Below are 27,779 nucleotides of genomic sequence, written 5' to 3' on the forward strand. Positions count from 1 at the left end.
TTTACCTTTGAACGAGCACAACTCCAAAACTTACGACGGGAATTTCTTGGAGTCCTCTATGTTTTCATTTTACAATACTCTTTGCATTTACAAACATTTGGTTCAATTGAATATACACACTTTCCGAATTGTTGGGACATGACTATCAAATTTCAAAAATCAAAAGATGAATGAGAAAATGTGGAGTGAATAACTCATACTTATAGTTGAAGAAAGAGATATAGCTTCACGTGAGGAAAAAAGAGATATAGATTCACGTAAGAAGTTAATAAAAATAATTGTAGTTTGCTCATTTGTAGGCGAACTACCTTTAAAGTTTGTGTAATATTACTTTTGATGGATTTGGAGTTAACGGGGATGACGGTGTTAAAATATGGTAGTTATAGTATGCCCATAAATGGTCAACTGTCCGTTTTGATGTGTGTTTTTAGAGTGTCCCTTTTGGTGATCAGAATTTAAAAAGTGTCCGTTTTGCTGTCGAACTCCCATCTAACCATTGTTCCATCTTAATCCCCCAACTTCATTCATTATGAACCATTATTTAAACATAAAAAAACTGATTACAAAAAACATATTAACTTGCCACTAAAAAAGAACACCACTTTAAGAGATGCTAATTTCTATGTTCCTAAAAATGTGTTTTTGATTTTGTTAAGCCTCTTCACTACGTCTCTCATAGTTATCCTTGTCTCTGACATTTCCTTTGTGCAATCCAAAGCCAATTCCATCATGGAGGCTATGCATATTTCACTTTTGAAATTGACAGATTCTTCCTCATGAAAAAGATTGGCATCTACGACTTCCATAATTGTCCTGGGAAATGCTTGTCTTATCCACTGCCTCAAGCCAAGATTTTCGTTGAATATCTCGTCTTCAGTTGGTCTTCTTTTTGTCAATACCTCCATCATCATGATGCCATAGCTGTAAACATCACCACTAATGGACACTACTCCTTCCAAGCCATATTCTTTAGAAGAATGAAAATGAAAAATAAATTACAATCGGAAGATAATAATTGTTTTGTACAATGAAAGACTTGGTTTCTGTTTAGTTCCAGAATTCGGAAGAGCTTAGTTCTGATAAGAGAAAGGGTTAATGATAAGTGAAAAAGAACGAAACTAGTGTACGTACCTGGTGCAATGTAACCAAAAGTGCCTAATGTCTCAGTATGTACCATGGACTTGCTTACAGCTAATATTTTAGAGATGCCAAAATCACCAACATGTGCCACCATTTCTTCATCCAAAAGAATGTTGGCTGGCTTTAGGTCGCAATGAACTATTGGAGTATCATGACCGTGGTGTAGATATTCAATTGCCACAGCCACATCAAGCATTATGTTGACTCTTTGAAGAAGGTTCAAGTGGCAATCTTCTTTGTACAACCAATTATCAAGACTTCCATTGGGCATATACTGTAGAACAAATGCTCTTATGTATTCACTAGAACAAGTAGTAATCACTGAAATAAGGTTTCTGTGCCTAACATTTCTCATCACTTCACATTCAGTATCAAACCTCTTGCATACTTCCTCATTTTGCAAATCGAGAACCTTTATTGCCACCACAGTTCCACTAGATAATGTACCTTTGTACACAGAGCCAGAACCTCCCGTACCAATTAAATTGGATCCATCAAAATTATTTGTTGCTCGTTGAATTTCATGATAAGAAACCAATTGATAAGTCCTGATCTCTGGTACCTTTTCCATGTCTTTGGACTTTCCTTTCATCTTTTGTTTCATTATTATCCAAGCTGACACAACCAATAATATCAGAAAGGATGAAGTAACCACTGGAATAACAATTTTCAGCACAAGCTCCTTAGACTTTGATTGTTTTCTAGGATTAGTGATAGCACAAGCAGGAATCTCCAATATGTGTACTCCACATAGACCTTTGTTCCCAAGAAATGATTGCAACGTGGAATTTGAAAACACACCATCACTAGGTATCTCACCATCTAAATCATTAAATGAGACATTGATGCTTTTAAGGTATGAAAGCTTTTCCAAAGACTTAGGAATAGTACCTGACAATGCGTTGAAAGACAAATTCAAGTATTCTAGACTTATCAAATTGGCAAAGGATAAGGGAATTGAGCCTGAAAATGAATTGTTTGACAGGTCAAGAACTTTCATGTTTTGGAGGTCCCCCAATTGGCTTGGTATCATGCCGGAAAAGTGGTTACCAGAAAGATCTAGTTTTACAATGGCCTTCAATCCTCCAATGTCCTGTGGAACTTCTCCCTCTATAGAATTTCGTGACATGAAAAGATAGAGAAGTCCACTCATCTTCCAAAGACTCAAAGGAAGCTTTGATGAAAATTTGTTAGAACTCAATGAAAGAACTCGTAGCGTGGTAAGATTTTCTAAACATTTTGGGATCACCCCAGAGAGCTCATTAACATGCAAAGATAATGTAACCAAATAAGATAAATGACAAACTACCTCTGGAATATTCCCTTGCAATTTGTTGCTATATAGATACAGACCTTGGAGATGTTCAAGCTTACCGACTTCAGACGGAATGGTTCCCATCAAGTTGTTTTCCACAAAAGCTAGTGACATTAGACCGCTTAAGTTTCCTATACCTGTGGGAATGAAGCCACTGATTTGTGCATTTCCCATGTGAATTGATTCAATAGTAGATGAAAGATTTCCAATAGTATCGGGCAAAATACCATTTAATGGATTGTTACCCACTGTTAGATATTGCAGCTTCCTACAGTCCACTAAAGAATTAAAGAATTGCAACTCATGATTATTTGGTTCATTGGTAAGTTGATTACCCTCTAAGTATAAGCGTCGCAGGTCACGAAGATTTCCTAAATTGGAAGGAATATTGCCTGTGAGGAAGTTCCTGTTTAGCCCCAGTATCTCAAGCATGGAAGCATTTGATATGAACAATGGAATTTCCCCTTGGATCTTATTGACTCCCAAGAAAAGTTCTTTAAGGTTTGGAAGATGAAGACCTGTAGTGGTTGGAATTCTCCCCGAGAGGTTATTGTAACTGAAATCGATTATTTCCAAAGAAGATATATTAAATATAGCCTTTGGAATATGACCTATAAGATTATTATTTTGGACAAAGCTAATTTGCCTCAAATTTGATAGCTTCCCCAATTCTGGAGGAATTGGCCCCTCCAAGTGATTGCTTCCACAATAAAGATTTTGCAGAGTGGAAATATTTCCCAATGATGCGGGAATAGTCCCTTTTATTGGATTGTCACCAATATAAAGCTCCTCGAGATTGGATAAACAACCAATATTTTTGGGTATTCCTCCAGTTATCTTGTTGAAAGATATGGACAACGCTTTGAGTTCTGTGAGTTGGCAAATGTTGGAAGGAATGTAACCAGAAATTTGGTTGTTAGATATAGTTAATGACTCTAGATTTGACACAACGTTCCCTTCATCAAGCAAGAAAGGGCCGGAAAGGCTATTGAATGCTAGAGATGCGACAAGAAGCGAGGAGATATTAAATAGTGCTGCAGGAATAGAACCTGTTAATTGATTATCGAACAAGGAGAAAAATTCAAGTTGGCTGAGATTACCGATTTCCTTTGGAATGTTCCCGCCGACTCTATTCCCATACAAACTGAAGTTCAGCAACTTTGTGGCATTTCCAATAGAAGGAGGTATTATACCTGTGAGGCTATTGTTCCTGAGATTTAAAACTGTGAGTTCGGGTACATACCATGGCCCTTTCCACATTTCACCACCGAGTTTATTGAAAGCCAATGAAATGATTTGAACTCTCTGGTGTTGAAATAGACTTGTTGGAATACTTTCTTGGAGTTGATTGTTTTGAAAATCAATCACTCGCAAGCGAGGCAAGTGGCCAAGTCCGTAAGGGATGCCGCCATGGAAGTTGTTGATCCGGAGATTGAGCACACTGAGAAAGGACAAATTGGCCAAAGACGGGGAAATTGTGCCTTGAAGTTGTAAATCAGGAAGAGTCAAGGCCACAACCCTTTGCCTTTTTGGAGTGCAAGTGACACCAAACCAAGAGCAAAAAGAAGTATTTTTGGTCCAATTATTGGCCAAAAAATGACTCGGACTTGTAATAAGATTTTGGAAAGCTAGTAGAGCTTCTTGGTCCGTCTCATTTGAGGAGGCAATTGATATAGAAAATTGAACTAGAAAGAGAAGAGTCAATATAAAAATGTGCTTCTTCATGTTGTTACTATGCACTGGAAAGGGAACTTGAATTAATTTATGTGTGTGGTCTTGCCAAAGATCAAAGTTGCTCCACAATATTTTGAAAATATGAAAACAGATTAAGACGGAGGAGGAAAATAAGTAGTAAGAAGATTAATGTCTGAACAGATCAAATAAGTAGCAAAAAGAGTAACGTGAAAACACATCAAAAGGACTAAAATAAGTAGCAAAAGGAAAAAGAATCTGTCCACTTCACTTGATAGTCGACAATAGTAGCTAACTCATAACAGAAAGAAGAAATTAATCTTGCTATATTGTCAAGTATAAAAACAGAGATAAGAATTTGAAGAATTTGATCTGTTATCTCATTACATGAAGGAAGAATATATATACATGAGTTTAGTCTCCTACTCCTAAAATCTCAGAATATTATATTAACATATCCTACAATATCTAATAGAATATTACATCTCTGACAAATACAATATAAACTTACTATATTTACACAGATCTTTACTTAATATTAAGAGTCAATCTTTTAAGTGGGGGTGGGAGGTGGGGTGGGGTGGGGGGTCTGTGAACTGACGGTGTAAAAGATATTGAAATAATTATAATGGCCTTGATAGTCCAATCAACTTGCATTGAGAAAGATAGAATCAGATCTAAGTCCATGAAAATCCATGCAGTTCAGACAAGTTGTCCATAAACCAAGTCAATGGGAATCAATTTGTAGATACTGTTGATTCTTGATCCAATTTGCTTCAAGGTTCACACCTATTCCACAAGATTCTTCTTCATATCCCATAATAATCTCAGTGAAGAAATTCCTTCGTCTATTTGCAATTTGATATCATTGGTAATGCTAGATTTGGCGAGAAACAACTTGAAGGATCAATTCCGCAATGTTTGGGCAATATCAGGGCCTCATGGGCAACTTGCTTTACCTCACAAAACTCTGTTCTTTTCTTCTTCAACAAAAACTAGATGTTCTTCCTCAAGTTTCCCTAATTGCTCAAATGTCTATCGATCCGATTTCACACACATAAAACAAATAGTATTCATTGAAAATCATTTCTCCAAAAAGGAATAAATCAATAATTTTCTTGCAAGCTTCCCAACATTACACTTGAGTTACAAAACTAAAATCAAAACTCATCATTCGCGCTCAGCACACTAATAAAGAAAAGGGCGTTTGAAGTACGAGAGTCAGTTCATCATTTTTGTGTCGATCAAATTCAATGTCAAGATGTATTTATCATTGCTGCTCCTCCAATGATATTCGTGAGCCTATTTCAAGGCATGGACTTTATGAAAATAATATTGTTTTCGGTGTTATTATTCCTGCTTCTGCAGCTGTAGGTTTACATTTTTACTCAATCTTGTTACAACTTGTGTTTACCATGAAACTACACTTGGAAAGAAGTAAAAATTATATGTTAAAAGTTTGAAATCAATCTATATACAGTAAATACCACTTTCATCCGCAGTTACTTTCGAATATTATGTTTCCAAAAATTAGATTGCTTCCCATCTTTTTGTCATTGTCAATTAATACATATTATGAATTTTTTTTAATGATAAATTTGGTTGAGTGATTTTGTCGATACAAAGGCTTAAGTTTGAGTGATTTTATAAATATAAAACAAAGTTTCTAATGACTCGAATGGCAACTTGTCCGTGGTTGACTTGCAGAATTGCAGTAAATATGAAGCCAATATGTCCTTCAGTTGAGGGTTCACATGAAGTAAACGTTCTTTGAAGTTTTTAATGTCCAGTTGGTCCTGATGTTCATCCATACTATGCAGCAGGTTAGTTCCTTCTCAAACATTTATGAAGATTAACAACTTCTTTTTATCAGGCTTCACTAATTTTGCGGGTTTCTGCTACATCTTATCACCACACAAATATCAATACCGATAATTTTGTCTACCAAAGCTTGGGAAAAGGTGACCAACTTGAATAAACATAAACAGCAACTCAAGTTTATGCAAAAGATTTACCACAACCAGGTCACCTCAAGGCAATAATATCCAACTCTCTATAGTAACATGCGAAGACAAATCAGAAAATTGGATCCTTTCCTTTATTTGTACTTTATTTGCATATCAACACAGCTCAGTTTTGTGCTGTATAACATTTTAAAAATAACTACAACATAGAATGTATTCAAATTTATAGCTGTTTGATAGAACCCATGTGAACAGCAAGACACACGTACATTCACACAAGGTCAAATACATAGATAGCCCCTCTAAGTTACACCAAAATTTCATTTTGGTACTCCATCCCAACCTTCCTCCATTTTAATCCTCGAACTTCATTCCTTATAAACCATTTAAACAGAAAAAGCTGATCAACATATTAGCTTGCAACTAAAAAAGAACACTTTAAAAGATGCTAATTTCTATGTTCCCAAAAATGTGTTCTTAATTTTGTCAAGCCTCTTGACTACGTCTCTCATTGTTATCCTTGACTCTGGCATTTCCTTTGTGCAATCCAAAGCCAATTCCATCATGGAGCCTATGCATATTTCACTTTTTGAATTGAAATGTTCTTCCTCATGAATAAAATTGACATCCACAACTTCCATAATTGTCTTGGGAAATGATTGTCTTATCCACTGTCTCAAGCCAAGATTTTCATTGAATATCTCGTCATCAGTTGGTCTTCTTTTTGTCAATACCTCTATCATCATGATGCCATAGCTGTAAACATCACCACTACTGGACACTCTTCCTTCCAAGCCATATTCTTTAGAAGAATGAAAAATATATAAATTATAGTCGAAAGATAATAATTGTTTTTTACAATCAAAGACGTGATTTTTATATATTTCTAGAAATCGAAAGAGCTTAATTTTGATTAGAGAAAAGGTTAATGATAAGTGAAAAGGAATGAGACTAGTGTACGTACCTGGTGCAATGTAACCAAGAGTGCCTAATGTCTCAGTATGTGCCATGGACTTGCTTGCAGCTAATATTTTTGAGATCCCAAAATCACCGACATGTGCCACCATTTCTTCGTCCAAAAGAACATTGGTTGGCTTTAGGTCGCAATGAACTATCAAAGTTTTATGACCATGGTGTAGATATTCAATTGCCTGAGCCACATCAAGCATTATGGTGACTCTTTGAAGAAGGTTCAAGTGGCGATCTTCTATGTACAACCAACGCTCAAGACTTCCATTGGGCATATACTGTAGAACAAAGGCTCTTACGTATTCACTAGAACAAGTAGTAATCACTGGAATAAGATTTCTGTGCCTAACATTTCTCATCACTTCACATTCAGCATCAAACCTCTTGCATACTTCTTCATTTTGCAAATCGAGTACCTTTATTGCCACCACAGTTCCACTAGATAATGTACCTTTGTACACAGAGCCCGAACCTCCCACACCAATTAAATTGGATCCATCAAAATTATTTGTTGCTTGTTGAATCTCGTGATAAGAAACCAATTGATAAGTCCTGATCTCTGGTACCTTTTCCACATCTTTGGAGTTTGCTTTCTTCTGTCGTTTCATTATCCAAACTATAGCAAACAAAAATATCAGAAAAGAAGCAGCAATCACTGGAATAACAATTTTAAGCACAAGCTTCTTAGACTTTGATTGTTGTCCAGTTGTAGTGATAGCACAAGCAGGAATCTCCATTATGTGCATTCCACATAGACCTTTGTTCCCAATAAATGATTGCAGAGTGGAATTCGCAAACACACCACCACTGGGTATTACACCTTCTAAATCATTAAATGAAACATTAATGCTTTTAAGGTATAATAGCTTTTCCAAAGACTTGGGAATAGTACCTGACAACACATTTAAAGACAAATCCAAGTATTCTAAGCTTATCAAGTTGGCAAAGGATAATGGAGTTGAGCCTGAAAATGAATTGTTTGACAGGTCAAGAGTATTCATGTTTTGGAGGTCCCCCAATTGGCTTGGTATCATGCCTGAAAAGTGGTTACCAGAAAGATCTAGTCCTACAATGGCCTTCAGTCCTCCAATATCCTGTGGAACTTCTCCCTCTATAGAATTTTGTGACATGATTAGATAGAGAAGACCACTCATCTTCCAAATGCTCAAAGGAATCTTGGATGAAAATTTGTTAGAACTCAATATAATGGCTTGTAGCATCCTAAGATTTCCCAAACATTCTGGAATTAATCCAAAGAGCTCATTACCACCCAGACTTAATTGAACCAAATTAGATAAATGGCATACTGCCTCTGGAATATGTCCCTGCAATTTATTGTTATTTAGATACAGACCTTGGAGTTGTTCAAGCTTAACAACATCAGAAGGAATACTTCCCGCCAAGTTGTTTTCTCCAAGGCTTAGGGCTATTAGACCGCTCATGTTGAGTAAGCCCCTGGGGATGGGGCCATTGATGTGTGCATCTGCTATATGAAAGTTTTCAATAGTAGATGAAAGATTCCCAATAGAATCGGGCAGAACGCCATTCAACGGATTGAAACCCACTTGTAGATATCGCAGCATCCTACAGTCCGCCAAAGAATTGAAGAATTGCAACTCATGCTCTCTTGGTTCATTGGTAAGTTGATTATCATGTAGGAACAGTTCTTGCAGCTCACGAAGATTCCCCAAATTAGTAGGAATAGTGCCTGTGAGAAAGTTATTTTCTAGCCCCAATATCTCAAGCTTGGAAGCATTTGTTATGAACAATGGAATTTCCCCTTCCAGCTCATTGTGCCCCAAGAAAAGTTCTTTAAGGTTCTGAACATGAAGACCTGATGTGGTTGGAATTCTACCTGAGAGGTTACTGTAGCTGCAATCAATCATTTCCAAAGAAGATAAGTTAAAAATATCCTTTGGAATTTGCCCCACTATGCGACTGTTTCCACAATAAAGATTCCGCAGAGTGGAAATATTACCCAATGAAGTGGGAATAGTCCCTGTTATTGGATTATTTCCAATATAAAACTCCTCGATTTTGGATAAACAACCAATATTTCTGGGTATGTTTCCAATCATATTGTTATAAGATATGGACAAAATTTTGAGCTCTGTGAGTTGGCATATGTTAGAAGGAATGCAACCAGAAATTTGGTTCTTAGATATACTTAGATACTTCAGATTTGACACATTATTCCCTTCATCAAGTAAGAGAGGACCAGAAAGGCTATTGCTTGCCAGAGATGCTCTAATTAGCGACGAAATATTAAACAGTGTTGCTGGAATGGAACCTGCTAATTGATTATTGAACAAATGCAACTCTATAAGTTGGCTAAGATTACCAATCTCAGTTGGAATGATACCATTGATTCTATTCCCAGACAAACTGAAGTTCAGCAACTTTGTGGCATTTCCAACAGAAGAAGGGATTATACCTGTGAGGCTATTATTCCTGAGACTTAGGACTCTGAGTTCGGGTACATACCATGGCCCTTTCCACATTTCACCAATGAGTTTATTGTAAGCCAATGAAATGAATTGAACTCTTTGGTGTTGAAATAGACTTGTCGGAATACTTCCTTCTAGCTGATTGTTTCGAACATTAATCACTCTCAAGCGAGGCAAGTGGCCAAGTCTGTACGGTACGCCACCATGGAATAAGTTATTCTCGAGATTGAGCTCTCTGAGAAAGGACAAATTGGCCAAAGACGGGGATATTGTGCCTTGAAGTTGCAAATTAGGAAGAGCCAAGGCCACAACCCTTTGCGTTTTTGAACTGCAAGTGACACCAAACCAAGAGCAAAGAGAAGTATTTTTGGTCCAATTATTGGCAAAAAAATGATTCGGACTTGTAATAAGATTTTGGAAAGATAGTAGAGCTTCTTGGTCCGTATCATTTGAGGAAGCAATTGATATAAAAAATTGAACTAGAAAGAGAAGAGTCAATAAAAAAATGTGCTTCTCCATGCTGTTACTATGCACTGGAAATAGAATGTTTTCTGTGTGTGTGGTCTTGCCAAAGATCAAAGTTATACTCCACTATATATGTAAATTGTTGAAAAGGATAGACTACATTATTTCAAAAATGTGAAAGCAGATTAATATGGAGGAGGAAAATAAGTATCAAGTAGATTAATGTGAAAACAGATGAAAAGATGGAAAATAAGCAGCTAAAGGAAAAAGAACCTGTCCACTTCACTTGAGTCACTTGCAGCAGTCCCACACTTACGCTTACTTCCTAATACCTTTCCAAAAGAGGGTGGGGTGGGGTGGCCTTGATAGTCAATCAACTTGCATTGAGAAAAATAGGAACTCTTCATATTTACATGGTTCAGAACTAAGTCAATGGGAAATTATGCAGTCCAGACAAGCTGTCTCATAGCTCGAGTCAATGGGAATCACTTACTGGCAAAAAAAAAAGGTTCTTTTTTAAAAGTATTTTTGGAGAAAAATAATTTATATTCGACTAATCAATTATAAAAATATTTTACAATACTTGACCAATGCTCCAAAAGTGGTTCCAGGAAAAAAATACTACTTTTTTTTACTTTTGAGTACTAGCCTACTCAAAAACTTAAAATCAAACACTTCAACTCTCTAATTTTGTTTTTAAAAAATACGCACTTTTAACGTTTCAAGCCAGACGATTATAAATTTGTACTCATTTTATTAGTACATGATGCATGAAATCTGCTAACTTGATAATCGTAAGTTTGATTATGCTCAGTCGATCACCGTGTGATTACTATAAGAACATTCTGTTCTGAGATATCACAATAGATCATAACAAAATGGGAAAATGCATAAGTACCCCCCAGCCTATGCTCGAAATCCCAGTGACACACCTAATCTTTACTAAGGTCCTATTACCCCCGAACTTATTTTATATGTAATATTCTACCCCTTTTTGGCCTACGTGGCACTATCTTGTGGGCCCAGCTCATGTTGACAATTTTTTTAAGGATAGTGCCACGTAGGCCGAAAAGGGTAGAATATTATAGATAAATTAAGTTCGGGGGGGTAATAGGACCTTAGTAAAGGTTAGGTGTGTCTCTGGGATTTCGGTCATAGGCTGGGGGGTACTTATGCATTTTCCCTAACAAAATAGATGACATTACTTGTTTTGTACTAGAACAATGAGTACACTTCAGTTCCAAGTTAGTTGTGGTCGACTATATGAGTTTCACTATCCATGTGACTTGATTAAGACTTACCAAATTATACGACTGAATATGTTGCATTCATATGGAATTGAATAAAAAAATAGTGTCCAGTTGGCAGCTACAGACCATTTTGCTCTCAGGTTTGATCTTTATATCAATTAGTAAATTACTTTCTTACTCAGAGAGTATAGAGCAAGATTATAGGACTCCATGTAATTACGAATACCATATTAGAGGTCTTCGGAGATCTCTGGCGATCAAAGTTTTATTCTTATGATAAATGACCATATTTGTGTAGCATAGTATGAAAACATCAAAGATGAAAATACAAATGCCAATTTAATGATCCATCACTATATGTCATTTTGAGGTTACCAACTCTTGGAAATTTAATGATCTATTACTAGCTGAATTGCTATGATATGGGTCCTTGAAGTTCCCTCTGACTGTTGTTTCTTCGTCTGCGATTTTAGGACACTAAGATTAAAGCTGAAAATTTTCTTGGCTTATTTGATCTTCGCGTTCATCAACCATTAGCTTTGGCAATTTCATCCCTCTTGATCCTAACCTGCATTTCTATCATGGGTGTAACAGTAAATATCTTTTACGCTATGCCCATTGCCGAACAGTTAGGCTCTTAAACTGAATAAATACTAAAAAAGGGTGATAAAAATAATAGTTTGAGTTTACGTTACATGTATTTACTGTGTAAGAAATGTTGAATCACTAGATCTGGCCTTTCATTCACCTGCAAAATTCACGGAGTCCAACTAAGCATTTCCATTTAGCAAATAGTTTAATATAACAGAAGAAGCTAATGAATCAACATATGAAGGAGAGAAAAAAGAGGTGCAACACTACACATTCATTATATTTCTTCATTTAATTAAGAAACCACTCAAATCTGAAATAACAAAATGAGGGAAATGCAACATATTAACTTGCAGCTAAGAAAGAACACCAACAGAAGAGATGGTAACTTTTACATTTCCCAAAATGCGTTCTTGATTTTGTTAAGCCTCTTGACGACATCTTTCATGGTCATTCTTGATTCTGGCATTTCCTTTGTGCAATGTAAAGCCAATTCTATCATGGAGGCTATGCAGATTTCACTTTTGGAAGTAATTTGTTCTATCTCAGGAAAAAGATTGGCATCCACAACTTCCAAAATAGTATTTGGAAATGCTCGCCTTATCCACTCCCTCAAGCCAAGATTTTCATTGAATATCTCTTCATCAGTTGGCCTTCTTTTTGCCAAAACCTCCATTAGCATGATGCCATAGCTATAAACATCACCACTAGCGGACACTATTCCTTCCGAGCCATATTCTTACAAGAATGAAAATGGAAAAAATTACTCACTTGAAGTATAACAATAATGCTTGTACTAGAAAAGACTTGCTTTTTATATAGTTCTACCACTTGGAATGGCTTCATTTTGATAAGAGAAAATCAAAGAGAGAGGGTTCATGTCTAATTAGAAGGAAGAGAGTAGTATACGTACCTGGTGCAATATAACCAAGAGTGCCCAATGTCTCTGTATGTGCCACGGACTTGCTTACAGCAAAAATTTTAGAGATGCCAAAATCACCAACACGAGCCACCATATCTTCACCCAAAAAAACGTTGGCTGGTTTTAGGTCACAATGAACAATCGGAGTATCATGACCATGGTGCAGATATTCAATTGCCATAGCCACATCAAGCATTACGGTGATTCTTTGAAGAAGGTTCAAGTGGCGATCTTCTATGTACAACCAATTATCAAGACTTCCATTGGACATAAATTGCAGAACAAAGGCTCTTATATGATCACTGGAACAAGTAGTAATAACCGAAACAAGATTTCTGTGCCTAACATTTCTAATCACTTCACATTCAGTATCAAATCTCTTGCATACATGCTCATTTTCCAAATCCAAAACCTTTATTGCAACCACAACTCCACTAAATAATGTGCCTTTGTACACTGAGCTAGAACCTCCCACACCAATTAAATTTGATACATCAAAATTATTTGTTGCTCGTTGAATCTCATGATAGGATATCAATTGAAAAGTCTTGATCTCTGGTACCTTTTCAACCTCTTTAGACTTTCCTTTCTTCTGCCATTTCATTATCCAAATTGAGACCAACAAGAGTATCACAAAGGATGAAATAATCACTGGAGTAACAATTTTTACCACAACCTCCTTAAGGTTTGATTGTTGTCCAGGATTAGTGACAACACAAGCAGGAATCTCCAATATGTGCGCTCCACATAGACCTCTGTTCCCAAGAAATGATTGCAGAGTGGAATTTGAAAACACACCACCACTGGGAATTTCACCTTCTAATTCATTAAATGAAACATTGATGCTTTTAAGGGGGAGTTTTTCCAAAGACTTAGGAATAGTACCTGACAACGCATTTAAAGACAAATCCAAGAATTCCAAGCTTATTAAGTTGGCAAAGGATAATGGAATTTGGCCAGAAAATGAATTGTTTGACAGGGCAAGAGACTGCAGGTTTTGGAGGTCACCCAAATTGCTTGGCATCATTCCTGAAAAGTGATTACCAGAAAGATCTAGTTCTACAATTGCCTTCAGTTCTCCAATATCTGATGGAACTTCTCCCTCTATAGAATTTTGTGACACGTTTAGAAAGAGAAGACCACTCATTTTCCAAAGACTCAAAGGAAATTTTGATGAAAATTTATTAGAATTCAAATAAAGATGTTGTAGCATGCTAAGATTTCCTATACATGCTGGAATTAAACCAAAGAGCTCATTACCTTGCAGATATAATCGACCCAAATTAGATAAATTGCATACTGCCTCAGGAACATGTCCCTGCAATTTATTGTTATTTAGATACATCCCTTGGAGTTGTTTAAGCATACCAAACTCAGGAGGAATATTTCCAGTGAAGTTGTTATCTTGAAAGACTAAGGTTGTAAGACCACTCATGTTGCCTATACTTGTGGGGATGAGGCCATTGATGTGAGCGTCGCTTATTTCAAAGAATTCAATAGTAGATGAAAGATTCCCTATTGAATTTGGCAGAATGCTATTCAACGGATTGTAACCCACATCTAGATATTGCAACATCCTACAGTCTGCCAAAGATTGGAAGAATGGCAACTCATGTTCACTGGTAAGTTGATTTTCATGTAGGAAAAGAAGTCGCAGATCACAAAGACTCCCCCAATTAGTTGGAATACTGCCACTGAAGAAGTTGCTTGCTAACCCCAAATATTCAAGCTTGGAGGCATTTGTGATGTGCGGAGGAATTTCCCCTTCAAGCTCATTGTCAGTCAAGTGAAGTTCTAAGAGGTTTGGAAGATGAAGACCAGTAGAGGTTGGAATTCTCCCCGAGAGTTTGTTCGAAGTTAACGCAATGTATTTCAAAGAAGATATATTAAAAATAGCCTCTGGAATCTGACCTATAAGATTATAGTTTTGTTCAAAATCGAATTCTATCAAATTTGATAGCTTACCCAGTTCTGGAGGAATTGGCCCCTCCAAGCTATTGCTTTCACAGTAAAGATTTCGCAGAGTGGAAATATTTCCCAATGAAGTGGGAATAGTCCCCTCTATTGGATTATTACCAATATAAAACTCCTCGAGCTTCGTTAAACAATCAATATTTTTGGGTATTTCTCCAGTTATGTTGTTGAAAGATATGGACAATATTTTAAGTTGTACGAGTTGGCAGATGTTGGAAGGAATTCGACCAGAAATTTGATTTTGAGTTAAACTTAAACTCTCCAGATGTGATAAAATATTTCCTTTATTAACCAAGAGAGGACCAGATAGGCTGTTCATTCCCAGAGATACAGAAAGTAGTGACGAGACATTAAACAGTGCTTCAGGAATGGAACCTGTTAATTGATTATCAGTCAAGGACAAAACTGCAAGCTGGCTCAGATTACCGATCTCCTTAGGAATGTTGCCGTTGATTCTATTATAAGACAAACTAAAGTTCAGCAACTTTGTGGCATTTCCAATAGCAGGAGGAATTATACCTGTGAGGCTATTATTCCTGAGATTTAAGACTCTGAGTTCAGGTACATACCATGGCCCTCTCCACATTTCACCACTGAGTTCATTGAAAGCCAATGAAACTACTTGAACTCTACGGTTTTGAAATAGACTTGTTGGTATACTTCCGTTGAGCTGATTGTTTTTAACATCAATCACACGCAAGCGAGGCAAGTGGCCAAGTCCATAAGGGATGCCCCCATGGAATAAGTTGTTCTCGAGATTGAGCTCTCTGAGAAATGACAAATTGGCCAAAGAAGGGGAAATTGTGCCTTGAAGTTGTAAATTAGGAAGATTCAAGGATACAACCCGTTGCCTTTTTGAACTGCACGTGACACCGAACCAAGAGCAAAAAGATGCATTATTCTTGGTCCAATTATTGGCCAAAAAATTATTGGGACTTGTAATAAGATTTTGAAAAGCTAGTAGAGCTTCTTGGTCTGTCTCATTTGAGGGTGCAGCTGATACAAAAGCAGAGAAAAAGACAAGAATCAATAAGAAAATGTGCTCCTCCATATGTTTTACTATATGTTTTGTTGCCAAAGTTACACCATTATATAACAATCCTTGGTGTAGAATATTATTTTTCCACCAGAATCTTTTGTCTCCTCTAATTGGCTACAGTTCCTATGTCATACAATCATATTATTCTAACACAAGTTATTGAGATTCCCTAATTATTAAGCTACATTAAATAATTAGTACTCCTATAAGCAAACTATTATTATATCTCATCCTATGTTATTCACAACCTTGACTTAACTACTTACGGGGTGCGTTTGGTTTAAAGAATGAGAAAAAATACTTATTCAATGTCTAGTTTTGAGTGTAAAATTTAGTAACTTACGTATTCTCTGAATAAATAATACAACGTTGATTTCTGATATTAAACTCCGCATAAGTTATGCAAAGTTATTTCAATACCGGAAACCCATAAGAACATACAATGATCTTTCCTGCCCTCAGGTTTAATCTTTAATTATATTTCTTAATATTATTCAAACATTCAAAACATATTAAAGACTCTGTAGAACAAACAGTATATGACTCCAAGTAGTATGAATGACTTACGACTATATATATACTAGTTCTGGACACGTGTATTACACATGCGTCCCATGTTAATCCATGTTGATTCATTCAAATATTATATATATAAACACCTAGACTATTGCAAAACAAATAAAAANTTTACAATAGTCTAGGTGTTTCATGAGTTGTAATCGGTAGGTTGTTTATGTAAACCTAAAAAATTTAACTTGTTAAGTTAACTTAGGCTTGCACAATATTTAGAGAGTTTATTGTTTGTATTTTTAAGAACAAATATGTGGTATAGATGCAACAAATATTATGATATATTTATATCTAATATAATATTTATTACGATTATGATTATATTTAATTGTCTTTCACAAAATTATAATATTAGTATTTGATAGAATGATTATTGCTTTTGAAGGCCCCCAATATAATGATGGATTGTTAGAAATTTGGTATTAAAGAATGATATACATGTGCATATAAGAATAAACTCTTCTTTATCTCTAGCAAATTTATAAGTGGTTTAGACATTTAAAATGTGATTTCTTGTATACTCAGATATAAGATAATCCCACATTATTTTAAATTGTCACCCCTTCTTCATTTCACAAATATTAAAATCGTTAATGAGTGACACCCCTTCAATGTTTATGATGTCATGACGATCCAACACTTGAAAGAGGTAAAATCTATTTAAAACTCTCATCTCATGTTGCAATTTTTTTAATTTGGAGAATTATAGTTAAAGGATGAATTTTAAGAACTGTTAGATTAGTTTAATTTTTAATTATATTTCTATTTTATAAAGTTTGTATTGAACTACAAATAGATGTTAAATTGGAACATGATTATCGTGTTATATTTTGTAAGAACTATATTTAATCAAATAAAATAATTAAAAAAATTATTTATAATGAGATTAAGAATAGTAGAAAATTTCAAATTGCACTTGAAAAATTCCTTTCTCAATCATGAATCCGAGCTTACTACTTGAATCACGAAAGGCGATTTTCTCACTGCCTATTCAATAATTGATTCCTCAAATAGAAACTAAAACACATTATAAATTGTGAAGTTTATAAGCTAATAATTTTCTTTAAAACGAAAATTGCCAAACCAACAATAATATAACATGCAACCAAAGATAAACAAAATTAATTAACATTGCATCAAACGGTTGGCTAGATGTGATTTACACTCCTAGCGGTATATTGTGTTAACTGTTGAGTATATATACGGGGGTGGCTCAACGTAATTTGAGGCCTAAAACGAAATTTTAATTGAGGCCTAAAATTTATATAAATATCAAATATAGATGTTTATTTTTTAAAACTTTTTAAATGCAAATAATAACTTGATATCTTTTCTTAAAATGATTTTTTTCGAATATCATTTTTAATTATTAATTTTAAGTAATATTTTATCAATTCAACATTGAAAAATATTATTGTACTGAGGCAATCATTATATAAATTGTTAACATAATACTATAAGTAATAAGTTGACAAACTTTACATAAAAATAAGCATTAGAACCATAAAATTTGATACAAGAAATTGATAACTTGATATAACCCTACTTTAATATGTTTATGTAATACTTGAATATTTAAGAAGAAACAAACAAAAGAAAAATTGTAAGTCACTTTGTTGAATTTTTTCAACTATTAATTTATATTTTTGATAGTGTATTACTCTAACTTATCAAAAAAATTTAAAAAGAAAGTGCAAAAGACTTTTAAAAAGATAAATAATACGAGTGTTAGCGAAGAGAAAGTAAACATACAAAATAATGTTTTCTTAATTTCTTCTATTTGAATGGCGTTAAAAATAATAAAATAATATATATCTGTTTAAAATTATACTTTTTAAGAAAAAGTAATTATTTTTTAATTAAAAAAATGAACACATAATTTTTTTTTCATGAAAATTTGAGGCCCCCAAAAGGCATGTGCCTTAAATTTATCAAGCAAGAGCCGGCCCTGTATATATATTAGATCAAAACATCTACAATTACAAACTTCGATTGCAATTTCTTAATAATTCTCTTTTGATCTCATGACGTGTTAAAAACAACATGAAAAAATATGATAACAAGGAAAAAATTTTAAATAATAATAATTATACATAAAAAATAAAAAAATAACTTATCTAAAGCATGAATATAATACGAAAATTAAAATGTTTTTATTTGCAACTTAGTTTTTTACATGAATAAATTTATTTTTATTGGTAGGTCATGCAACAACCATTGTTTATATATATATATATATATATATATATATAACCTAGATGTTCAAAGCTTTAAGTATGAAGAAATCACCAGCTTTAGGTCCCAAACAAAGCATTTTCGTACAATAATATCTAATGTCAACATAATATTAAAATAAATTATCATAATGAACAAACCTTTATAGTAGAATTCATTCAAGGATTTGAAATATCAGATCTGATTAAAAAAAAAAAAAGGAAATAACAAATATAGGTATGATGTAATTTCATAGAACATGAAAATGATCATGGTTATCAATAAAGTTGCTTAAAGTCCAACTTGTTCTTTTACAGATGATTTCAACCTCCGGGAAGATTTCAACATCCCTTCTCTCGTTGTAAACTCCATTAGAAGATCTAACAATTTGTACACATTTCCTTTCTGTAAACAACAAACGAATATAAGGAGAATTAGTGATCAGTGTTATGAACTGAAGCTAAAAGTGATATTAATACTAAAGGATAAAAACAATAGAAATATAGACAATTTTTTTTTATTTCTTCCAAAGTGTACCTAAGTCTCTTCAAAGTGTATAGATTGTTGTGTCAAATACCACAATTTATAGGACATCATTGAGTAAAATCAAAAGGTATCATAATCATGCCATTAATTTCTTGAGAGCGTGGGAAGATTATGAAGGTGTGAAGATTAATGATGAGATAGTGGAGGTGTGGTATTAATACACATTATGATAAAAATTACACCTAAAACTGATCAGATAGAGAAACGAAAAGTTTCTCTAATAGTTTTTCGTAACTTTATAATTAATTATTTTTACAACTCTTCATTCTCCTACTTTATTTTAACAATAAGTGAATCAACTTAGCAATTTAGGCATATTTAGTATTTAATTAATTAGATATTTTATAATATTTTAATTTAGTATAGGGATAAAATTGTAATTCAACTTTTAACTTTTTTGTTCCCACTTTTAATAATACTAGTCTTTGGGAACGTGCTTTGCACATTTGTCCCATATTATTATTATTATAAAACTTCTTTATATTTTAAAAATTGAATTATAAAATAGAAATTGTTGAAATTTAAAATATTAATTCACTTTCCATGTTTTCTGATAGGAACACCTAATAGTTTAAATGTGAACATAAGCAAAGTTGGTTATGTTTTCAAATGCTTCGCATATTAAAACTTATGTCATGACTTTCAGAAATTAGGAATTCCTCCTCTTATGTATGCATAACAAGAAGTTGTTGTTGAATATATGAAAGTAGTATTTTGTAAATGTTGAACAAAAAATTGATCAACATATGTCTTCTTTAATATGGCTAGAATATCATTGTCTATAGTATACACCTAGTAAAAAAGTAAGAATTATATTATGACGAAGATAATTAATTATTACTGACATCAAAAAAATTGAATCAATATATATTAATTATCATTGCACCTACATGTATCCTTTCTTTATTTGATTCAAGATTAGGATTTCTTTAACATAAGAATATTATTTGTATGGTTGAAATATAATCGTATTACGAAATATAATAAGAATCAATCTCTCTATTCAAGAACATTTTCTTTCATATGAAAATTTGACATAAGAGTATTACTTGTATTGTTTAAGTATAATTGCATTACGAAATATAATAAGAATCAATCCTTAGTAAAGAATAAAGGACTTGATATAAAAAGTTAAAACATGTAAAAGATGTTAAAAAGTATAAGATCTAAATATCTTGAAAATTATACAAACAACTTCTCAAATCTCAAAAATCTTATTTCTATATCACGTTTCCTACAAACTATATTTTATGTATGTGAAATAATAAAATTGATAAAAAAGAGAGTTGTAAATAGCATATTCATTATGTACCTGATGATGAGATGTGAAGAGCGCACAACTACCAAATAAAATCTGAAATGTAGAGAAATAAATAAGAATTAGCTAGCAAACTCTAACAAATCTTCATATATTAATTATATATTGTTGAGAACTAAAATGAGCATAAGAGGAATAAAGCAGTTACCAATCAACAATATATATTTATATATTCAAACTTTTATGGCATATAGCTGCTAATCTATATATTATATAAAGCTTAAAGATGAAAGATTAATGTGACTTGAGTTGTAGAAAATCACTGCACATGCACTATATATTACTCAATTCTATTTGACAAGGAACATGAAAAGTTCACATAACTTTTGAAAGCTCAAGGGAAAAAATAGTAAATGTGAGATATGAAATAGTAGGATTGTAAATTGAGTTCAAGTAATCTGTATTAGGTTAATTAATGGGGAGATGAAATATTTCTATTAATTAAATATAGTTAAATTACTGATAAATAACTTTTTTTCAAAATGATAAAATGATTACTCAACTTTTAACTATTTAATATTTTATTATTTACATGTTTTATAACATTTTTATTTAATCTAGGGAAAAATGGTATTCCAATTTTGAATGTTGGAGCTTCCCACTTATACTAATACTAGTTATCGCACGTGTATTCTAATATGTTCAATGTTTTTAATCACACAAAAAAGATATAAAAATCTGAATGTGTGTGATACATAATATAAAATTCAGAAAAATTCTCAGAACACAACATACAACATAACAACACAAAAATTAATCAATAGCACTATAGCTACAAACTCCTTTAGGTAAGGATAAAAAATTAGGTTAAATAAATGAAGTAACAAAAAATTAATCAAAAAATAAATTGAAACTTAAATAAATCAAAAGCCCTAAATACTAAATAAACAGAAAAATTTCGAAGCTATACACCATAACAAATAATTTAACTAACAATATAATAAGGAAAATAATTAAAAATATGTATCTTTATAAAAGTCAAATTGAATTCTATGAGAGGCTATGAACTTCGCTATCAATCAACTCTTTATTTTTTCCTCTAGTTTGGCCATGAATATCCAAGCTGACAATCTTATATCAAGAATATAATGTAACTCACCACATCAAAGAGTGCATCTAATAAAATATCCTTTGAAATTGAAAAAACATGAATGAGATAGAAAGAAAAAATTATATGTCATCAAACGTAAGAAACCTCCTAATTAAGGTTGAAGATGCATCATAGAAGAAGTTGATACTACTCTATCATATATAAGTAAAATAATTGATTCTTTAAGGAAAAGGAGACAAAAGTTCCACAATTATATATTAGGGATAAAATTTGGTCTTTCCTCTTCATGTTTTCTTTTTTCTTTGAAGCAATACCCGTAATTTAAAAAACAAACACTTGCTACAAACAAAAAAAACTGATAATTAAATAACAATGAATTGGCAATAAATGATACCTTTGTAATAACATTTGGAAGATGAAAGTAATTCTGGGTTGAATATAATGTGTCATTAAAATGACTTGAAAAGGGTCACTAAAAAGTCTTAAATTGTGAATATAAAAAAATAAAAAAAGAAGTGAGGGTAAATTATTAGTTTATTAGTGAGAAGATATGCAAATAATCGGTTTTGGTATATTAGTAATTAAATATTGAATACGAGGTTATCGATAATTAATATCTAATTAATTAGTTATTTTTTAATATTTTGATTGATAATAGGGGCAAAATCATAATCTAAATTTTAAGATAGGAGCTTCCCACATTTAGTATAACTATTACCCCAGCTCTTCATTCTCCTTATTCAACATTATTATTGTTTGAGCAATAAGTGAAATTTTTTCTCATAATTAATACCGTGCAACTCTTCATTCACCTTCTTTAATATAATTATTATAGCAATAATTGAACATTTATAGGTTCTAGAGAGTAATTTAGATTAGGAAGAAAATCAAAAGCCAAAAGTGGATAAATCAAACAAGCTGATTAGCATTAGTATAATAACATAATTTAATTTTTATTTAATATTTAATTTATTAAATAGCTTATAACATTTTAATTTAATGTAGGGGTAAAACGGTAATCTAACTTTTACCTAACATTCTTCCAATTTTATAATAGGGATAAAACCGTAATTCAACTTTTAACTTTTTTTGTTCCCACTTATAGTAATAGTAAGTTAATAAAAAATAAAATAAATATATACAATAATAATATAATATATATATGATGATATGATATATGATTCAAGAGCAACATGTTAAATTGTATCTGAGAAAGAACACCACCGGAAGAGATGCTAGCTAACTTCTATGTGTTCAGAAATGTGTTCTTCATTTTGTCAAGCCGCTTGACTACTTCTTTCATTGTTATCCTTAATTCTGGCTTTTCATTTGTGCAGTCTAAAGCCAATTCTATCATGGAGGCTATGCACATTTCACTTTTGGAAGTGATCTGTTCTTTCTTAGGAAAAAGATTGGCATCCACAACGTCCATCATAGTCCCCCGAAATGCCTGTGTTATCAATTTCCTCAAGTCAAGATTTTCATTGCATATCTCCTCATCGGTTGGTCTTCTTTTTGACAAAACCTCCATCAACATGATGCCGTAACTATAAACATCACCACTAGTGGACACTATTCCATCCAAGCCATATTCTTAGAAAAGAATGAAATGAAATAAAAAAAATTACTCAATTGAAATATAACAATAATTATGTACTAACAGACACTTGCTTTTATTGAGTTTTAGATTTTGGAAGGGCTAAATTATGATTTGTGAAAATAGAAAAGAAAGAGTCAATATAAGTGAAATAGAAAGAGACTATTATACCTGGTGCAATATATCCAAGAGTGCCTAATGTCTCGGTATGTGCCATGAACTTGCTTGTAGCTAAAATTTTAGAGATGCCAAAATCACCAACATGAGCCACCATATCTTCATCCAAAAGAACGTTGGCTGGCTTTAGGTCGCAATGAACAATCGGAGTATCATGACCATGATGCAGATATTCAATTGCCATAGCCACATCAAGCATTATGGTGACTCTTTGAAGAAGGTTCAAGTGGCGATCTTCTCTGTACAACCAATTATCAAGACTACTGTTGGGCATATATTGCAGAACAAAGGCTCGTATATAGTCACTAGAACAAGTAGTAATCACCGGAACAAGATTTCTGTGCCTGATATTTCTCATCACTTCACATTCGGTATCAAACCTCTTGCATACTTCCTCACTTTGCAAATCCAGAACTTTAATAGCCACCAAAGTTCCACTAGATAATGTGCCTTTGTATACAGAGCCAGAACCTCCCACACCAATTAAATTTGATTCATCAAAATTATTTGTTGCTCGTTGAATCTCATGATAAGAAATCAATTGATATGTCCTTATCTCCGGAACCTTTTCAACATCTCTGGACTTCCCTTTCTTCTTTCGTTTTATTATCCAAGCTGACACCAACAAGAATATCAGAAAGGATGAAATAACCAGTGGAATAACAATTTTCAGCACTAGCTCCTTAGACTTTGATTGTTTTCCATTATTGTTGATAGGGCAAGCAGGAACCTCCAATATGCGCATTCCACATAGACCTTTGTTCCCGAGAAATGATTGCAAAGTGGAATTTACAAACACACCACCATAGGGTATTTCACCTTCTAATTCATTAAATGAAACATTAATGCTTTTAAGGGCGAGTTTTTCCAATGACTTAGGAATAGTACCTGACAAGGCATTTAAAGACAAATTCAAGATATCCAAGCTTATCAAGTTGGCAAAGGATAATGGAATTGAGCCTGTAAATGAATTGTTTGATAGGTCAAGGGACTGCAGGTTTTGGAGTTCCCCCAATCTGCTTGGTATCATGCCTGAGAAGTGGTTACCTGAAAGATCTAGTTTTACAATGGCTTTCAGTTCTCCAATATCTGATGGAACTTCTCCCTCTATAGAATTTTGTGACACGTTTAGAAAGAGAAGACCACTCATTTTCCAAAGACTCAACGGAAATTTTGATGAAAATTTATTAGAACCCAAATAAAGATGTTGTAGCATGCTAAGATTTCCTATACATGCTGGAATTAACCCAAAGAGCTTATTACCTTCCAGATTTAATCGTCCCAAATGAGATAAATTGCATACCGCCTCTGGAATATGTCCCTGCAATTTATTGTTATTTAGATACAGCCCTTGGAGTTGTTTAAGCTTACCAAACTCAGGAGGAATATTTCCCATAAAGTTGTTATCTTGAAAGAATAAGGTTATAAGACCGCTCATGTTGCCTATACTTGTGGGGATGAGTCCATTGATGTGAGCATTGCTCATTTCAAAGAATTCAATAGTAGATGAAAGATTACCTATTGAATTGGGCAAAATGCTATTCAACGGATTGTAACCCACATCTAGATATTGCAACATCCTACAGTCTGCCAAAGATTGGAAGAATGGCAACTCATGTTCACTGGTAAGTTGATTTTCATGTAGGAAAAGAAGTCGCAGATCACGAAGGTTTCCCAAATTAGTTGGAATACTTCCACTGAAGAAGTTGGTTGCTAGCCCCAATCTTTCAAGCTTGGAAGCGTTTGTGATGTGCAGAGGAATTTCCCCTTCAAGCTCATTGCCAGACAAGTGAAGTTCTAAGAGGTTCGGAAGATGAAGACCAGTAGAGGTTGGAATTCTCCCTGAGAGTTTGTTCGAAGTTAACGCAATGTATTCCAAAGAAGATATATTAAAAATAGCCTCCGGAATCTGACCTATGAGATTATAAACTTCTTCAAAATCTATTTCTATCAAATTTGATAGCTTCCCCAATTCTGGAGGAATTGGCCCCTCCAAGCGATTGCTTCCACAATAAAGATTTCGCAGAGTGGAAATATTTCCCAATGAAGTGGGAATAGTCCCTGTTATTGGATTATTACCAATATAAAACTCCTCGAGCTTGGATAAACAACCAATATTTTTGGGTATTTCTCCAGTTATGTTGTTGGAAGATATGGACAGTATTTTAAGCTGTATGAGTTGGCAGATGTCGGAAGGAATGTGATCAGAAATTTGGTTTAGAGTTAAACTTAAACGCTCCAAATTTGATAAAAAAATTCCCTCATCAAGCAAGAGAGGACCAGAAAGGCTATTCCTTCCCAGAGTTAGGGAACGTAATGACGAGATATTAAAAATTGATGTAGGAATGGAACCTGTTACTTGATTATCAACCAAGGACAAAACTGCAAGCTGGCTCAGATTACCGATCTCCTTAGGAATGTTGCCGTTGATTCTATTATAAGACAAACTAAAGTTCATCAACTTTGTGGCATTTCCAACAGAAGGAGGGATTATACCTGTGAGGCTATTGTTCCTGAGATTTAAGACTCTAAGTTCAGGTACATACCATGGCCCTTTCCACATTTCACCACCGAGTTTATTGAAGGCCAATGAAATGATTTGAACTCTCCGGTGTTGAAATAGACTTGTTGGTATACTTCCTTGGAGCTGATTGTTTTGAAAATCAATCACTCGCAAGCGAGGCAAATGGACAAGTCCATAAGGGATGCCACCATGGAATGAGTTATTCTCGAGATTGAGAACACTGAGAAAGGACAAATTAGCCAAAGACGGGGAAATTGTGCCTTGAAGTAGCAAATTAGGAAGAGTCAAGGCTACAACCCTTTGCCTGTTTGAACTGCACGTGACACCGAACCAAGAACAAAAAGACGCGGTCTTGGTCCAATTATTGGCCAAAAAATGATTGGGACTTGTAATAAGATTTTGGAAAGCTAGTAGAGCTTGTTGGTCAGTCTCATTTGAGAAAGCAGTTGATATAGAAAACTGAATTAGAAAGAGAAGAATCAATAAGAAAATGTGCTTCTCCATGATGTTGCTATGCACTTGATTTGTGTAGTTGCCAATGTTACTGCATTATTTAGAACCACTTCATATGGATTGTTGTGTTTACACCAAACTATGTAAATTTATCTATTGACTAAGTACTAAAAGTCTCGATGCAAATACATATCATGTAACTATTTAACTCATGATAAATATCTAATACAAATAAGTTTTTTATAACTTGTATCATTAGTCATTAGGCACAGGTATCAACTTTAGAAAAACAAGTTAAAGAGCGAGTTAATGTATTTATAACATAAATCTTAATTATAAATGGCATTTCATTGATTAGTCAACTTTAGAAAAACAAGATGAAGGAATTGATTGATCAGATACAAGTCAAAAGCAGGAGGAGGAAAATACACCTTCATAGTTGACAAAACTTGCACGCATTATTTCCAAAAAATCAAAGAAAAGTCAGTTAAACTTGCATTAAGTTTAATTGTCTACTTGTGCACACTCAAAATTGAAGAACATATATATCGATTGAGATCAAGTTAAAACACACATTTATATATTATGTCAATTCTATTTAATAACATTAAGACGTAGCTCAAACTAAATAATAATTAACTTACTATAACCAATTAAATTACTTAAGTATTAAGAAATTTATTATACTCATGATAAATATCTGATACAAATTAAATAAGTTTTTTATAACTTGCATCATTAGTCATTAGGCACAGGTATCAACTTTAGAAAAACAAGTTAAAGAGCGAGTTAATGTATTTATAACATAAATCTTAATTATAAATGGCATTTCATTGATTAGTCAACTTTAGAAAAACAAGATGAAGGAATTGATTGATCAGATACAAGTCAAAAGAAGGAGGAGGAAAATACACCTTCATAGTTGACAAAATTTGCATGCATTATTTCCAAAAAGCCAAAGAAAAGTCAGTTAACTTTCATTAAGTTTAATTGTCTACTTGTGCACACTCAAAATTGAAGAACATATATATCGATTGAGACCAAGTTAAAACACACATTTATATATTATGTCAATTCTATTTAATAACATTAAGACGTAACTCAAACTAAATAATAATTAACTTACTATAACCAATTAAATTACTTAAGTATTAAGAAATTTATTATATTATTATGGATAAATCTAACTTATATTTACATTTATGTGGGACAAAGTCAATAGAAATCCAGACAAAGTCAATAGCAATCCAGATGAGTTAAGGAAAATTGTGACCTATGTCACCATCACAGCCCTACATGCATTTATCATCTTTGGACCAACTAACCAGAAATAGATATCACCCATTTTAAGTTGAATTATAGTACTCCCTCCGTCGAGGGAAGCCTTGGTGTAGTTGATAAAGTTATTGTCATATAATCAGGAGAACATAAGTTCAAACTGTGGAAACTACTTCCAACATAAATAATGGAATTAGGTAAGGCTGCATACAATAGACGTTATGATTTGGTCCTTCCTTGAACAACACGCATAACGGGAGCTTTATATAATATTCCCTCTATT

The 27,779-nt window shown here is 33.4% G+C and overlaps 4 protein-coding genes across 4 annotated transcripts in view; 1 reads left to right on the forward strand and 3 right to left on the reverse strand.

Moving 5' to 3' along the window:
- The window catches only part of LOC125856164 (probable LRR receptor-like serine/threonine-protein kinase At3g47570), a 155,105-nt gene that overhangs the window by 109,225 nt on the left and 18,101 nt on the right, over nucleotides 1-27,779 (forward strand). The gene's annotated exons all lie outside the window — the stretch shown is intronic.
- On the reverse strand, nucleotides 594-2,294 carry LOC125856901 (receptor kinase-like protein Xa21). The gene is made up of 2 exons (XM_049536557.1): nucleotides 1,132-2,294; nucleotides 594-967 (listed from the first exon to the last, which is right to left on the reverse strand). Exons 1-2 carry the CDS (start codon nucleotides 2,291-2,293, stop codon nucleotides 621-623), a joined length of 1,509 nt encoding a protein of 502 aa, XP_049392514.1. The 5' UTR covers nucleotide 2,294; the 3' UTR covers nucleotides 594-620.
- On the reverse strand, nucleotides 6,255-10,128 carry LOC125856894 (probable LRR receptor-like serine/threonine-protein kinase At3g47570). Its single transcript, XM_049536551.1, has 2 exons — nucleotides 7,076-10,128; nucleotides 6,255-6,913 (listed from the first exon to the last, which is right to left on the reverse strand). Exons 1-2 carry the CDS (start codon nucleotides 10,044-10,046, stop codon nucleotides 6,567-6,569), a joined length of 3,318 nt encoding a protein of 1,105 aa, XP_049392508.1. The 5' UTR covers nucleotides 10,047-10,128; the 3' UTR covers nucleotides 6,255-6,566.
- LOC125856893 (LRR receptor-like serine/threonine-protein kinase EFR) lies at nucleotides 22,652-26,405 on the reverse strand. The gene is made up of 2 exons (XM_049536550.1): nucleotides 23,236-26,405; nucleotides 22,652-23,060 (listed from the first exon to the last, which is right to left on the reverse strand). The coding sequence occupies exons 1-2, from the start codon at nucleotides 26,267-26,269 to the stop codon at nucleotides 22,714-22,716; spliced, it is 3,381 nt and encodes a 1,126-aa protein (XP_049392507.1). The 5' UTR covers nucleotides 26,270-26,405; the 3' UTR covers nucleotides 22,652-22,713.

The sequence above is a fragment of the Solanum stenotomum genome, chromosome 2 (genome assembly GCF_019186545.1).
Source record: "Solanum stenotomum isolate F172 chromosome 2, ASM1918654v1, whole genome shotgun sequence".
In the NCBI taxonomy this organism is placed as follows: Eukaryota; Viridiplantae; Streptophyta; class Magnoliopsida; order Solanales; family Solanaceae; genus Solanum; species Solanum stenotomum.

Coding starts and splice junctions, on each gene's coding strand:
- LOC125856901 (XM_049536557.1), bottom strand. CDS start 2,293: ATGAGTGGACTTCTCTATCTTTTCATGTCACGAAATTCTATAGAGGGA. Junction 968..1,131: donor TTTTGGTTACATTGCACCAG/GTACGTACACTA, acceptor ATTCTTCTAAAG/AATATGGCTTGGAAGGAGTA.
- LOC125856894 (XM_049536551.1), bottom strand. CDS start 10,046: ATGGAGAAGCACATTTTTTTATTGACTCTTCTCTTTCTAGTTCAATTT. Junction 6,914..7,075: donor TCTTGGTTACATTGCACCAG/GTACGTACACTA, acceptor ATTCTTCTAAAG/AATATGGCTTGGAAGGAAGA.
- LOC125856893 (XM_049536550.1), bottom strand. CDS start 26,269: ATGGAGAAGCACATTTTCTTATTGATTCTTCTCTTTCTAATTCAGTTT. Junction 23,061..23,235: donor TCTTGGATATATTGCACCAG/GTATAATAGTCT, acceptor TTCTTTTCTAAG/AATATGGCTTGGATGGAATA.